The sequence below is a fragment of the Euwallacea similis genome, chromosome 27 (genome assembly GCF_039881205.1).
Source record: "Euwallacea similis isolate ESF13 chromosome 27, ESF131.1, whole genome shotgun sequence".
Classification (NCBI taxonomy): Eukaryota; Metazoa; Arthropoda; class Insecta; order Coleoptera; family Curculionidae; genus Euwallacea; species Euwallacea similis.
Genome location: NC_089635.1, coordinates 1,808,405 through 1,825,027, shown reverse-complemented (window position 1 = coordinate 1,825,027; position 16,623 = coordinate 1,808,405). Strand labels below are relative to the sequence as shown.

General features: G+C 35.9%; 1 protein-coding gene across 6 annotated transcripts in view; it reads left to right on the top strand.

Moving 5' to 3' along the window:
* Nucleotides 1-16,623, top strand: part of tgo (Aryl hydrocarbon receptor nuclear translocator homolog tgo) — a 118,261-nt gene that overhangs the window by 27,796 nt on the left and 73,842 nt on the right. For 2 of the 6 annotated variants that reach the window (XM_066403000.1, XM_066402995.1), the window contains 7 exons: nucleotides 2,472-2,632; nucleotides 8,380-8,454; nucleotides 11,116-11,436; nucleotides 11,994-12,188; nucleotides 12,243-12,539; nucleotides 12,932-13,261; nucleotides 14,708-15,997. In XM_066403000.1, the coding sequence (XP_066259097.1) occupies nucleotides 2,472-2,632; nucleotides 8,380-8,454; nucleotides 11,116-11,436; nucleotides 11,994-12,188; nucleotides 12,243-12,539; nucleotides 12,932-13,261; nucleotides 14,708-15,030 (1,702 nt within the window). In that variant the 3' untranslated portion in view covers nucleotides 15,031-15,997. Of the gene's footprint in view, nucleotides 1-2,471; nucleotides 2,633-8,379; nucleotides 8,455-11,115; nucleotides 11,437-11,993; nucleotides 12,189-12,242; nucleotides 12,540-12,931; nucleotides 13,262-14,707; nucleotides 15,998-16,623 lie in introns of those variants that run through there. The other 4 variants (XR_010752801.1, XM_066402996.1, XM_066402999.1 and 1 more) reach the window with 4 other exon arrangements.

Sequence of the window (16,623 nt, the reverse complement as noted above, 5' to 3'; positions counted from 1 at the left end):
TCTTAAAAGGCGTATTGATTTTAAGATGTAAAAGACGAGACAATAGAAGCCAACAAAACTCCTGGAGTTAATAGCTGTATTTGCGATACATGCGAACAGCAAATGACTTTTGAAAAATTACTTAATCGAAGCTATTATAATTGTATAGTTATAATGGAAGCAAGAAATCTAATAATAAGGTTTTTCATAGTGGATGCATTAATTTATAATAAAATTCACTTCATTAAATCGGAATGCCTGTTGTTTGATTCCTCACTTAAAGTGATTGTGCTATACTTGGTTTAAGCGTTGTTATTGACTGCTTGCGAAACGTATTTACTTTACATTTAAATGCTTTTAATTACGTTCAAATAGATTTATTTTTATGTCTACCACAGATCTCTATATTGAAAAATGCATTCCTGCGGCCATGCCAAATGTGTAATTATACGCAATATTTGAAAATTGGGCAGACCGACTTTAAGCATTCATTACAATTAATGACATACTTGGAGATTCGAACTCGGGACGTTTCCGCATGCTCTCATACAATCCTTCAGCGAAGTCCAAGAATCACTCGTTTCGATCTACCGGTAAAATGATATTTACAAGAAAATAACAGCCCTAGGCCAACGATATGAAGTCTCAATCACAGCTACAATTACGTTTAATATGTAGGTGTATGTCATGTAACAATAATAATATCTTCACTTTCGTCTGTTGTATTGCCGCTCGAGCATTACCGTTGAAGGCTGTGTTATTTTTTGATTGCCCTGACTTTGGAATTTTGTAATTTAGTCGCATAAAATCCTGCTTTCAATTAGTACACCTGTATTTCGTTACCGCAAGTTTTTCGATGACCGCAATAATTATTATGAATTAAACTCTTTCTATGGACCGACAAAAGGTGTCAAATATGTTCGGTTTCAGAATTAAATCCGGGATCCTCCAAACATTTCAGCTTTTGTAAATGACCGATTCAAAATTACTGGCGGCACCTTAAAACGCTTCAGTAACACACACCCCATTCCGCACCCTTTTTTAGTAGGCAATTTTGTTTCAGTACATTATTTTTAATTCAATTACTATCGAATCTGGGGATTCGAATTAGTTCTGGTTTTAATATTAATTTATTCTTCGGAGCTGTCTTATCTTGACCCATATTCCCATACAACACATACAGAAATTCTCGTTATTTTCAAACCACACAAGTCAACTAAGCAAGAACCGTAAATTTATCGTGTGAAGCGTGAAACGAAACCCATTAGACATATCTCTTGTCGTTTGTCTTCCAAGCCGCATCCTATACTTTTTATTTATTGTTATTTGATTTCATCCTAAAGTGTAGATAGATAGGTTAAGGTTCATTTAGAAAGCGCTACCGAGCTATGTAAAATATTGTGTAATACTTCGATAAAAGCTCATCATTTATGAGATAAAATCGCTCTGTTACCCACACGTTTTGTGGGAATGCCGTAGCCGGTTCGTACCACGGAATTTGAACGTTTTGTTCGTTGCTCAATTATTCCATCGATAATATTCTTTTATACATCCGTTTCAGCACTATAAGGCCATTGCCGAGTGTAGCAGTTCAACACCGGGGTTTCTAATAATTAATTGATGCGTAAAATCAACAATTAGGTGCGCGTTCAGGATGAATCTCGTCAATTAGCAACTGCAATGGCGTTAGTTCAACGAAACTCCTTTAAAATCATAAATGAATATACGTGAAGTAGTGTAAAACCAAAATATCAATTCAGTTCCGTACGGTAGCCTGCGCATTTATAGTTGTTTCCCTCCCTAGCTCAAAACTACTCAAAGCTACTTAAAACCTAATGTGTGAGCTTTAGGTATAACGCAGGCCCTACTTAATTTATATTTCACATTTAAAAACATTGGCACTTTTGTAACAACTTTGGCGCATAAAACTGGTAAGTCTGTCTCAACCAGTTAATTTTCGACGAAAAACTCCACGTTATTAAATTCTCATAAGAGAGTAATTTATCGTAGTGTTCTAATGGATTCCCCTAACGATTGCGAGCTAACCAGACTTCAGTCAGAAAATCTGTTTTACATAGCTTTTAACAGTTACAAGCGCCTATCAATTTTCCCATCGAACTATCGAGAGCGGTGCATCTCCGAGATGTTATGACGATAATGATGATGATATGGATCAAATTTTTAAGCGATTATACGCATTTCCAAGGGTCAAGGTCGAGATAAGGATCCTTAAGGTAATTTAAGTGTCTTCGGGAATAACCATAAAAAGACGTAACGTCTAAATGCTTCGTTTTCGACGAGCCGTAAACCGCATCATATGATTTGAATAATGATATACCCAGTTCCATTATCTGAGATTTCTCACGGAAGACATTATTGAAACTTTTGACTCCTTGCTATTTGAACTTGGGAACTTTTCCATCGAAACGCTGAATTTTATACGGGTCACCTTAGACGAAATTGTAATGACCGATACCTTTTCTTGCAACTAGTAGGGAGAACCATTGCGAAATCGAGAGGAGGAGACGGAACAAGATGACAGCCTACATTACCGAGCTGTCAGACATGGTGCCCACCTGCAGTGCCCTGGCAAGGAAACCTGACAAGCTCACCATTCTGCGGATGGCCGTAGCGCACATGAAGGCTCTTAGAGGTAACACCCATTTATCTTCTTTATAGTACTGGGTCAAATGGTACTTCACAATATTTACATCTTTTTCAAAAATATTTCACATATGTTTTTTTTCTTTTTAATATGTAGTGAAGATTCTCAAGGTGTGCGTGCACTATTCCTTCCTGAAATCACTGCGGTATCAAAGATTATTGAATTAAGTTCCCTCAATTTTATTCTTAGCTTGTTCTTCAATGATCAGTACGTAGTTATTAGTCCCTTGATTTCTTAGCCCCCTGACTATAGAGATTTTATAGATAAGAGAAGGTACTTTTTTTATTTTCTTTTCATCCATTTAAGCCGCGTAAATATTGAGATTGAACGACGTCTGATTAAATTGTAGCGTACGCCTTCGGACGCCGCAAATCTGGTTTCACGGCGAGGATGATGTTCTCTCTTTTTATCGAAATTGGTTCAGAATAAAGCTTTTATATTCTGGTCATTGCTTTATTGTATTTTTTTTTGAGATTATTATCGTTCGAAGCTTCAGCTCTTCCCAGTTTTTCGAAATAAATTTCAGTGTCTTATCTACACCTCCGGCTGAAGCAAGTTAAAAATTAAATGCTTTTGTAAGAGTTTGCGGTTACGCCAATTTGGGTTTGTAGAACTTTTAGAAATTCTTCGAATTTCAGTGTAAGTAGATGTGATGTACCGTTTGATGCACTGAATATCTCATTAATTCTTTTATGACGGAAATAGTGAAAAAGACGGTTAGATTTAAAACTGAACCAATTATGGTATAAGTAACGTGACCTTCAAACAATATCTGAACCATATGTTATACCTTTTGAGTCAAAAGGGATGGACTCAATTTAGCGGTATCAAGGAATTGCATAACAAGATTTGAAAAATGTAGAGTTTTAGCGATCAACATAGATTTCAGATGAAATAAAATCGAATAAATGTTTCATAGGGCTGAATTTTACCGAAATATATAACCATCTGGTAACAGCTCTGAATTTCTTATTTAGTAAAGAAAAATATATTATATCAAATATAGCAGTACAAATTGATTTTGCACGTCCGGTAAATACTTAAGATTTTTTGCAGGCATAGACAATAGCAATGGTGAACTTCTCATAAATCTGCAATTATTTTCCCATTTAAGATATTCTAAAACTCTGATTGTTTCCGGGATTCCCATGCTAGTTCTCTCTATATTAGGCAGAATGATAAATCTGTTAATTAAATAACAAACTTTCATAGTTCACCGGCACATCTAAAAGTTTAAAATATAATCATTTCAATTAGTAAATAAAAAAATGTATCAATTCTAGATCTTTGAAATTTATGATGCATTTAAAATATAATTTATGATATGCATTTTTACCTTGCTCCCAGGTTGATAACACGATATGATCCATAAACTACAAAGTTGATACCAATTACATTTGGAATACGATGCCATAAAAATTTTCCACATTTTACCGTCGTAATATTATGGACAGTTTCCCTATAAAAATGCACCCAAAATGGAAGTTTATTAGCAATTTATGGCATAATAACTTTCCGGGCAGTTTTTTTTGTTTAGTTTCATTTCGAGTGAAAGGTATGCAATCGGATTAGCGGGAATCTTGAAATACTAATCCCATTAACAATAATCACAAATTCAATATAAAATTAATCAAAATATTTTATGTAAGATGCAATATAAGTTGGATTTTATTACTTGGAGAATTTAAGTAATCCTCTACCTGGAAGTGTAACGTAATTTAGGATTATTATTGCTTTCCACTAAGCTATGCTTTATGGAATTATGTATATGCATAAAATGTTTGCATCACGTAATTGCTTCTGGTGAGATATTTAAATGTAGAAAAATGTTATTTGCTGGTTGAAAGCATGACACTTTAGTAAACAAAGACAGGTACATTTAAAATTTACACACAAATTCCCTTTTTGTCCCATTTATTGGATCAGTTCATTAATTTGTAAACACACGGGCATGCGGTGGATTTTGCCCGTCGAGGGAAACATTCAGTTTGGATTACCGGCATCAACAGCGGACATTATCGACTGAATTTCTGTTTTTTTTTTTTTAATTTTTTTAATTTTTTTAATTTTTTAATAGAACGGTGCTGACATAATTTAACGTTGCAGAATTAGCAGTTGCAGATTGGTCTATGGTGTCAAGCTACATGTCGAACGCTCACCATCACTAAATAACCCAATTTTTTTTTAAATACCACGTAATCGATTTCAACGTAGCTACACGAAACGAATAACGGTTATCAAGTCAAAAAATATCAAATATCTGCACCGTTATCAAGTCAAAAAATACCAAACAGCAGGACGTGAAATGACTATAAATATTGGAGTTACTAACAGTTTCCTGAACATTCATCCATTCATAATTTGCATGGAAGATGTATTGACCAAATTCACTGACCGCGCTAAAAATATTTGACATTTCATTAGGACAGTGCGTAATTGCAATAATTGCTTTGACAAATTGTTCTTGCATTCGTGAAATGGTAAATTATTCACATAGGCTGATTGTTAATGGAATTTTGTTAATAAATCAAAAAGATCTGTGTTTCCAAGGCTTAATTATGAATTGAAAAAAGACTTTTCCAGATAATTGGTTTTTACTGGGTATTTGCAATTGTTGATATATATGGCCCAGTTTTCTTTTATCCTGAGTTCTCATATTTTTTGTCATTGCTTACCTCTCGAAAACTAATTTCAAAGATATTGATTAATCATTTCGACGAATTCTGCAAGCTTGCTCAAACCCAGTCCGATTTCAAGATTTGGGATCACTGTGATCACACGACATGGTATGAATGTCATGTCATGTGACACATACCACGTCTTTAATAAGTGATCACAAGTTTAAGTTTTAACCTTTCTATTAAACTTCGACGAAAGAATGAACTATCAAATTCATGTCAAATAGCAACATTTTATAAAATTGAATATTTATCCAAATTTGAAGTGTCTCAATTTGTTGTCAAATTAGCAGGTCGAACAGAATCATTAACTGCGCACTATACAGGATAGGTAAGTCTAATTAAAGTAGTCAAAGTAAATGGGAAGAATTTCGCAATCGTACTTTCATTTCCCAAAAAGCCCAACTTTAAAAGTAGACATTACTAAGAAAAATTAGTACTCGGAATATCAATTTTAATGTTTCAAATTTACAAGTAGTTTTTTTAATCAAAAAATGGACTTGTTGGATCGTCTTTCGAACACCTCGTATTAAATTTGATTTGCGATTTATTCAAAAAAGCTAAATGGAGGGCGCAAAGTTTGCAACATCCAATACTGTTAACAATCGTGGATAAGTTGAGTTTATTAATTTGATACGTAGAATTCGTTGTTTTTTTTTTAATGATTGTGAGAGTTGCTTTGGAAATACTTATTATGTGTAACTTTAGCTGTCAGCATGTACCTGACATGGCCAGAAGGAAAGAAAAACAAAAGGCGAAGGCAAAAATGATGAATGCCATCCCAGCGGTATTACAACCTTTTAAGCAGTGGACCACTGTTTTATAAAACGACAATGGCGTGTAGATAATATATTGGTATTCCTGCGACTCCGACCCTTGTACATACTGGTAACCGGTAAAGTTCTTCAGCGGAAAAAAAGACAGAAAGCACCTCTGATACCTCCGACGACGATGGTGCCTTGTAACGGAGGTCTATACTGCTCGTACCGTGGCTGTGGTCGTACTTACTTGTGCACAGCGATGCTATCGGCCGTTAGTTATGGGCCACAGAATGCCTACTCTTCGCTAACCAGGATTAATGTCCTTATTATTTAATCCCATCCCAAGATTTCTTTTTTCTAAAGTACGACCGTGCCTTGCTGTTCGATAAAAATAAAAAGACAGCGTCTTAATAACGTTGTATGGGTGGAGAGAAAAAATCGCAGTTTGCTTTTAAGAACGCGATGAAAGGCAGAAAGAAGTACACCCTCCTAGTAACAGCTTGGCATCCACGTTAATTAAGGAAATTCTGGTTATTAAAAAAATAATAATAAGGCAAAATATCCCGATCAGAGCACCCTCTTTCAATAAATAAGAAACCGTGGTACTCAGCGTTAAAATTCCCTGAATCCTCGATAGCTATTGGGGTTTGCATATTTTCTCAGATGGCATTTGTTTTGTTCGCTGCTTAAGAAATACACAATTTAAATATCAGATGGAGGTACCATTTCCCTCCTAACTCTGCATAATGTTCACCCACGCTGAAGGATATTTTATGGTGGCTACTCGAAATGAATTACGGTATTTTTATTTACTGGGGCAAAGGCGACACGATCTGCCAAGCTAATGTATTAGCACCGATACCTAGAGCAAGGATCCCTTTTAATTTAATTTTCGAATTTATTTTACTTTTGCGCATACCTGCCTAATCCATCCAGCTTCGATTTGGATTAGCGTCAACCATTTGAAAAGTGACTAAGCACTTCGCTGCCATCCAAATCCTTTGATACGTTGGAACCATAAATTTGATTGGGTCTTGAAACCGTATTCAATTGCTTTTTACTCGCCATCTTTGTGCATTCAAAGCGGAAGGAAAAGCAATTTCTCAATGTCAGTCGAGTTTCGAAATGTTAGTGTTTTTGGTACCTTAAAGGGGTCTTATCCATCTGCGCTTCAAACAACATTAAATTAGGCTGTCTACATCCTGGTCCAGTCTCATTAGTATTGGACGTTTAAAAGAACGTGAGAAACCTTTGATGTTCGATGGTGAAACTTTTAATAGTAACAGTTGAAAGAAACCAAATTTTTGGGATTTTATCATTCGAGTTTGAATTTAATTGATATTTGTTCTGAAAAAAATTCTTCTTCGCTTAGAAAACAATTTCTTTATTTAGTAAAACACGGTTAACAGTAAAGTATAAATCAGAAAGGGATTTTTCAAGTAATTGCTCAGCATGGGAAAATTTTGTATGGATGAACATAAATGTAGGAAAAAATTAGTGACAAGTTCGCAAGAAGAATCGAGCTTTCAAGTAGAAATGGAAAAAGGATGTTAGGCACTCCAACGATACGTGTTTCCATTTATTGAATTCATCAGGCATGTGTGTATATAAAATAGACATACACATTTTTTTTATTTCGGACATGCCCTCAGAAAGACATGCAAATGTGGGTGTGGCCTAGAAAAAATAGACGAAAAATAGGGGAACTCAAAAGGGATCAGCTCAACGTTTTGTTAAAACTTCCAAAGTCTCCCCATTTTCAGTGGTTCCTCTTTACTTGCGGGTATTTTACTAGATACATATTTCGAAGTTCGAGGAAATGACTTTCTATTTACAGGGAAGACATCAGAAACCGCGTTATATTTTCCGAGTTTTAACTTTGCAATAAATTGTAAGAGCGCAGGTAGGATTTTAAATGAAAAACGTAATTTCAGCCTTATTAAGTACATAAGTAAGTAAATAAAATATTTTGTTGCATACACATATGAAGACTACAGATGTATGGAGCCTGGACACAAAATGCCACTACGAGAAAACATTTCAAATATTTCCCTTTATTAATTTTTTTTTGTTTAAATTTTGCAAAAAAGCAACGTAAAATGACTGAAAATGGTGAGAAAGCGCTTTCTTATTCATATTTGAGTGATTCATAAATCCTGGATTAATATATAATAAATAACATTAGCATCTTAAAACTTTATCAAGCTCCTTTTTATACTTGTAATTTTCATGTGTTATTGTGACTTAATTTTATTTGTTTTGGACTAAAATTTGAACATTGTTTATCCCCTTCCAGAAGGCGAGTTATCTCGAGAAAGGGCGTACATGGACGATACAACCTTTGGTGGAAAAGCCTACCTGCGCACAAACGGTAAAGTGCAGACCTTCAGTCATAATGCTTCACATAACTTTCTAATTAAAGTAACATTAACATCGGTAAATCTGTCTTAAGAAGGTTAGCAGTAGGTTAGCAGATTTGGTTTTGCTATGGTATCATATGTAGCGATTTAAGTCTTCATGTGAAGCTTATTTGCCTGCTCCTATTCATTTTTGTTTCGACGCATGCATGTGTCTAGCATTTCAATGCTTAACACTTCTTGGATAGGGACCAATAGCTTGGATTCTGTTTGGTTGGTACATGGTTAGCATGCAGTTAATCAGTGCAATACGATATCTTATAAAGACTAATACAGCTGAAAATCTTTGAAATTCATCAGTTGCCTGAATGTGACCCTTATTGTTTGTTCCCATTAAGTTTTAGTTTCACGATATGCGTCTCTGTTCACACCTTTTGTTGAGACTTTGTACCATAATGAGTCTTATCTGATTCATCACCGGTTAACGTTACCGCCGTGTAAAAACCTTTTTAAAACTCGCTTCCCTGGAATGCCTTGAATGATTTATCAGGGCATATGAGATTTAGGTTTAATGCGTCCTCCTCCTCCTCCTCCTCCTCCCCTCAATCTACTCTCCTAACAGAATTGTTTTCCTATAAGGTCATCGAAGTTAACGGGCAATACTTTAACGCTTGATTCTATGGTGATATTACAAAATGTTCATATGAACATGGAAACGCTTCGTTGTAAAAACATGGAATGTTAAAAATGGCGTTATCAACGTTCAATTTACATTTTTTCCTGCCCATTTTTTTCCCTTCGAGAAACCGTCCGTTTGTGAGAAAAGTGCGAGTTTGTGATAAGGGTCAAACCTATTAAATCGATAAAAATATATGTTATTATGATAATAATTAGGCTATGCTACTACTGCTCTTCATTTCTCTTGTTAGGATGTACGTTATCGTTAAACGTAACGTTTTTTAAATTGAAAATTTTCATTTAATGAACCATTCGATATGCTGTTAATATTGAGGTTTTACTTGGTGGGGTAATACTTGGGTAAAACTTGGGTAATTGCCGCAAAAGTCTAGAGGAGTACCGATGAAGACTTATTAATCGTATGATTCCAAATCGTCAAACATTTGCCAATGTTGAAAGAGGAGCTTGGGAAACGGGTTCTCTTTGCCGAAGCAACGCTGGAGGTCGCGTTTACGCAGTGAACGCACAAAATTAGGAGCGTGTTTTAGACAGTATTACAAAATGAACCCCAAACCGGTACCCAAAGAATATCACGGCAATTTAATATACGTATATACTGCATCCGTGTTATTTCCAAAAAGGAGACTTGTAATTTCATCCTAAATCGGAACATTGATTTTCGTAGCACCATTCTTTTCGTAGGTTAAGATTGCTTTACATGGAAAGGGATTACAAATCCACATGCTACAATAACCAATCTATCATTACCAAAGAGAGTTTAAACTAAATGTGTGTTGCTACGAAACTAGTAGCCTTAGTTGTAAATTAATCTAAGATTTAAAAAATCGTAAAATTTTAGGACTTAACCACCCCTAAGCCATCCCTGTCATCACTTCAAGTTTCTGCCTTCTAGTTAGTTTCCTCGAGAACCCAACCAAATCTCTGAGCGGTGTCTACATCAATTTTATGAGATATTTTCATTAATTTACTTACTTAGCTGTTGGAGGTATGATTTCTTAAACAATTTTTCTCGAAAACGGTGTTCTCTATGGATATGAGATAAGAGCGTCCTTCTGTCCGAGAACATTCCATAGTTAAGAGCTAAAAACTGCAAATAGAAAAGTTATATTCAAATTTAACCCACCTTCCTCTAGTATCTTTGCCCGATGAAACCTCACTGCTGTTATGCTATCGTATATTCAAACCTCGCACCTTTGTAACGAGGCATTTGCTGAATTAAGTTCATATAAACTTTTTTGACCATCGACGTTAAGGTATTGCCATTTAATCCTGGACGCCCTGTACAAATACTCTGGGTGGCCAGAGTCTCCAGGAATGCTAAAAGGTTAAATAAGGTGAACTGTTTCCCCTAAATAATTATGTAAGATTGAAGATGTTCATGCCCACAAACGAGTATAATTTCTCGATGCAACCAATTTTATACTTGTTTGACTTGCTCCGTTCTGGTGTGGTTTTTGCTCCTTAAAATGAGCACTAAAGACAATTAAGATTAATTATTTACGAGAATCACGCGGTAGGTGGATTTATCGTCATTATTCAAGTGCCCACAAGAGTAAGGTAAAACTGGAGGGAACAATTTTGTTTTTGATCTTCGTGCAAACATTAGAATAAACGTATATCTAACTGTGCCGGCAACCTCAATATCCGACTCTTCAAACTACATTTCAAGTAGAATCGGAAAACAATTACAAGCCAAAGACAATTATTGTTAGTCAACACTTTAGGCTTTAGTATTTCAAACAGGTACTTTATTTTGAATAAAAATTTTTACTGACGTTCTTAGAAGTCCATATCGGATATGCAAAACGCACTGTGCATAGAAATGAACTGACAAAGAGATCTCACATTGTCTCTCTTTGAGTAGTGTTATTTTATTGTTGTTAGACAGTTTTGGCATTACTCGTCGTAAATGCCGAACTAATAACGTTTTGGTAACGTACACACCATAGATATTACAGTATTCCTACTTTTTGCAGGGACAGGTAATACGGGTGCAGACGGGACCTATAAACCTTCTTTCTTGACTGATCAAGAGTTGAAACACCTGATCTTGGAGGCGGCAGATGGATTCCTGTTTGTCATTAGCTGTGATACGGGGAGAGTAATCTATGTGTCCGATTCTGTGGCTCCAGTGCTCAATTACTCCCAAAGTGATTGGTACGGGTCCTGTATATACGATAACGTTCATCCTGAAGATGTGGAGAAAGTCAGGGAGCAGTTATCTACACAGGAACCGCAGAACACGGGAAGAATATTGGACCTTAAAACTGGGACGGTCAAGAAGGAGGGGCATCAATGTAAGTTCGTTGCATTCCTGTAGCTACATTTAATTGGTAGGGATACGTTTCGGTATTTTCGTTTTTTACTCCTATCACTATATTTGCTGTCGTAATGGTTTCTCAGCATTGCATCTCCAACCAGCACTTTTTTATATTTATGACTTACAGTAAGACAAGTTTCCTCGGAAATTTCACTCAGTACGCCATTGTACTATTGTCCTAAAAGCATCCCATCCCACCAGCTGAAGTGGGATGCTCCTGGCTTTAAAAGCGTCGCAAATGTGATCGGTATTTACCCCATATCCAATGTTCCTTCTATATCAAAAAAGCTGCTAGTACCACCTCTCTGCCTGACTAAGCTTTCTCTGTTTTGCGCACTATTGAATGGAGAGCTGTTCCTGTCGACTTTCCCATGCTATTATTGTCAGAATTAAAGACATTATGGTCAGATTATCAAAATTTGAGACTTATCGTCTTAATTGCGCTAACTGCTCAACCATACAAATGTATACATATGTGATAAAAAGAGTCATCTCTACAATAACAACGCTTGAAGTAATTTGTTTTCTTTTTAGCATCGATGAGACTATGCTTGGGTGCTCGACGAGGTTTTATCTGCAGGATGAAAATCGGAAATCTCTCTCCTGAGAGTATGGGCGTGGGACATCTCAATAGACTAAAACAACGAAATAGTCTAGGACCTGGAAGAGACGGACAGAACTACGCTGTTGTCCACTGTACGGGTTACGTAAAGAATTGGCAACCGAACGGTTAGTTTTGATATCCAATTAGGCGCATGAAAACTAACTACTTGGAAATATCAGATATGTTTACAGGTGTGCCTATGGATAGGGGTGATGATGAGATACATTCGGCGCATTGCTCGCTGGTTGCGATTGGTAGATTACAAGTGACTTCAACCCCCAACACGAGTGATCTCGCGGGGTCTAGTAGCAATTCTGAATTTATCTCACGACATTCGACGGACGGGAAATTCACGTTTGTTGACCAACGGGTAATGGGGTTATTGGGGTATTCGCCGCCAGAATTATTGGGGAAAAGTTGTTTCGACCTGTTTCACCACGAGGATCAGACTCATATGAAAGACAGTTTCGAACAAGGTGGGTTTTCTTCATTGGATAAAGCGATTCCAGTGTGTTCGTATGGTTTTAACCTCTTTTACTTTGAAACATGTAAGCATGAATTTCGTTCAAATGAGAGATATCTAATATTTCGAAGAATTTGCGATAAACAGCCACTTGTGGTTCGAGTTTTGCCACAAAGTAATATTATAATCTTCACTTGTTTGGGAGAAAAGCTTTATTAGTATAACTAGGAGACTGTACGTGACTGAATAAAAACTCGTGTAATGGTAAAAATAAATTTTGCACATGTGTTATTGCGGAGAAATCGCGACGTATCATCAGGCGCGACACATTTTCTCAATATTACTTCAGAAGATATGATTAATAATACAGGCCATCTTTAACATGAATCTTCTTTCGAATTCCAGTTTTGAAACTAAAAGGCCAAGTGCTTTCGGTAATGTACAGATTCCGAGCGAAAAACAGAGAATATGTTTGGTTGAGAACCAGCGCATTTTCCTTCCTAAACCCATACACGGACGAAGTGGAATATATTGTCTGTACGAATACTACGGCCAAATCGTTGCATTCCAATCCGGAAACAACCGCGGAACCTCAGGAACAAGTTCCTTACCAACAACCTGGTTTAGACTATAGTCTACAAAGGCGGGAAACTGGCACGGGAAACCTTTACACCCACATGCTGCAATCGACACATCTACAGAGCGAATATATGGCTCCCATGACGTCGGCTTCAGGTATGTACCGCCTAAAGCCTGTTTGTTCCTCCCAGGATTAGAAAAAGTCCAGACTTTTTAAAAAAAGTTAAAGAGTAACCTTTAGTTAAATCGGATTCTTTAAAATAATTACGATTCTCCCATTTTTTTTATTATACACCTATAAATGTTGGCAATTAGTCAAACCGAACTGATTCTGAATGGATAAACCATGTTATCCACGACTTATAAAAGTAATAAATTCCGGAAAAACCCAAATTGAAAAATGTCATACGCAGATTCATGTGGAAATTAACGTGTATTCTAGGGGATCTATCCGATTATGCCTGATTCAAGGATCATAGCATTGTTGAAAAGTCTATACTTTTTCCTGAGTTACCAGAAAGTTGCATATAAGACACCTGGAATATTTTGAATTTTTAGATCATGTAGGTAATACTGAGAACATATTCTCTATCCAGCATAGCACCTTTGAGAGGATGGCATCGATGTTTTTTTATACCTAGGTTTTCAGCAATATTTTCTATCTAAACTGAGATAGAGCAGTTGCAAATTTTAGACGCCATTACCTCAAAAAACTCTTCTCTCCCAAAAATTGTGTAATAAAGCGTACAATTTTGTATTATATTGAGTATACTGGAACCAAACCCTCTAAATCCACTTTAACTAAACTTTCAGGAAAACACGACTCTGTTGTTTAACTTCTAACAGAAATTGTTTGTTTTTTAATGGTGCCCTGATCAATAGATTATAGTAAGCATCACGAATTTATTTACAATTTACCCAGTAATACGAAAATTAAAATGTCGTTGGCGTAATCTGTAGTATTGTATTTAAAATATTTTTGGATATTCCTCTCCAGTGTTCTGGGTTACGTCTTCACTTTCTGACATTAGTTGACTCAACTTAGTTATGAGACGTTACTAACAGCAGTTTTCAACAACGAAACTTTAGAAATAATCGTAAGTTATCAGTTAAATAAGCAGATCCGCAGCACATAATCTCATCGATTAATATATGATGCTGGTTACATGATTTTGCATTATCCCTTATGCTGAAACGGATAGTGGCATTCGAAAATAAACTAGGGTGGATATATTGGCGTTTGAATCTAAACATCCTTTCTGCAATCGATTTTGATGTGTATTCAAGATGATTCGCAACTATTATGTGCAGAACTGTGGAGCGATAAAGGAAAAATATTATTGCGTATTTATCTCATTTTCGCCCAAAGCAGATTCAATGGGTTTTGATTTCATTAAATTCATTATATTATGTCATTTAGAAAGAAAATTATGTTTCCGTACATCACAGTTGAGTACAGAGTCTGGTATGGCGTTGCCATATTAACTGTCAGATTACAGGGCAAAATCGGTTAAATCACTTAATTCACAAACCAACTCAGTGGTAAATTAATTGATGTCAACCCTGATTTCTCCTTCACCAAAAATAAATTTCCTTTTACAGCCTATGAAGCGACTCAATCCCCCATCCAATATGGGTCTCAACACTCTCAGCCGAGTCGTTCCCCAGGTCCTACATACACTCAATTGAGTGCAGGAGGCAGAGCTACTTCGACAGGACCTCCAGCTCCTCCTCCTGCGCAATATCAGTGGCCGCCCTGGCAAAACGCGACTCAGACCTCTGAGTCGGGCCAGGGCCCGGTTCAAAATCATCCTGGTGCGACAGCACAGCCCCAGCATGAACTATCTGACATGCTGCAAATGCTTGACGGCAGCGGAGCTGCACCTTTCGGGGATTTAGGGATGTTCGATGGCACATTTGAATAGGCCAATACAGTAAGCGGTTTATTTGAACAGTGAGTACCAGTTTAGTGTTGGTTTATTTCAAGCGTTCGAGCAAAAACTTTGTGGTCCCGTGAGTTGTTGGATCTCTTTAGTTGGGAAAAAATTCTTAATAATAAACATTAATTGTCACTGCTTCATGCAAGTGTTATCTTCTAATTTGATTTGAAGCCTGACCCTCAAAGTATCTCAAACACCGACTTTTTGTTTATATCTGTCGTGACGTCCAGAAGTGTATATCAGTACGATAAATCGTAGTAAGAATAAGTTGTAAGATAAATCTTACAAATTATTCTTACTGTCAAGTAGTTGCTGTAGTCGTTTTATGAGATAAGGAACTGTAAAAAAATATATTTTACTTTATACATACGTAGAATTATTTTAGTCTATATAGAAGGTAAGGTTTAAATCGATTTGTAGTTAATATGTATTGTTTACTTTTTCGCGTATTGTATGAGGATGCATGAGATTTACTTCAAGATCTCGGTTACTTATAGTTTGACGGTGTGTTCGTTTCAATGCTACACCATCTTCAGTTCAAGAAGTCTCGTCTTAAAATTGAGCAGAGCGGTGTACTGTGCCCAGTTTTTATGACATACATATCTCGATAGTTCTTGTAAGATAAAAGCTTTTAGTTCATAATGGGTAGATAAATATTATTCGTAAACAATTAATATGTATATATCTGTTCTTTTAAAAGCCGTCTACAATGGACACACCTTTGAAGAATATTGTGCTTTGCAATTTTTCAACCATTCAAAGAGTTCTGTCAAGTACAAAACTTTTTTATTTATATAAAACGGTAAGAAACTTTGTCTTTACATGATGGATATTTTTGTAGTATTTTTGTTTTGTCATATATCCGTTTGTAAAATGTATTTTGTTTTAAATCCAGATACAATTTCGACATTTTAATGGCTGAACATTTTAAGTCAATAAATGATGCAGAAGATATTTTATTCGCTTTATTTTAGATGACCCCTCAGTAGGAAAAATTACATCTAATGTATGCTCATCAATAAGAAAATCAACTAATAATTCTAACGGTAATGTAATTCTATTAATTGAACTGAAAGTTGAAATACCTTGTATAACACACGTACATTCAAACACCTCGATGAAAACACGAATCAGAGGATACAGTAATCGAACGTACACCAACAATGTTTCCGGTGATCTAGATGCCCATGTCTAATCCTTTACGACCAATTCGACTATTTGCAAATTAACTATTCAGGAAATCATAAACTGCTCTTATAGAGCGTGATGGCACTCGATCATCCGGTTAATTTCCACAGTTGACCTGCATAAAAAGATGAGGTAAAGTGTTTTGAAGAAATTCCAAATAGATTACATCGGTTATGTTCCCAATAATAAAATGCGGGCTTAACAAGATTTTGTAATGTTGAATAAACCTTATAAGACTTATTATAAACTTTATAGAATTATACTATACCGGCCAATGCTATTTGACAATTTTAACACATAAAATAAAGTTTAAAGTCTAGATACCTCAGATATCTAGTAACTTGTTGGCAGGTAACATCTTATTTGAAATGACGAAATCCAGTACATTAA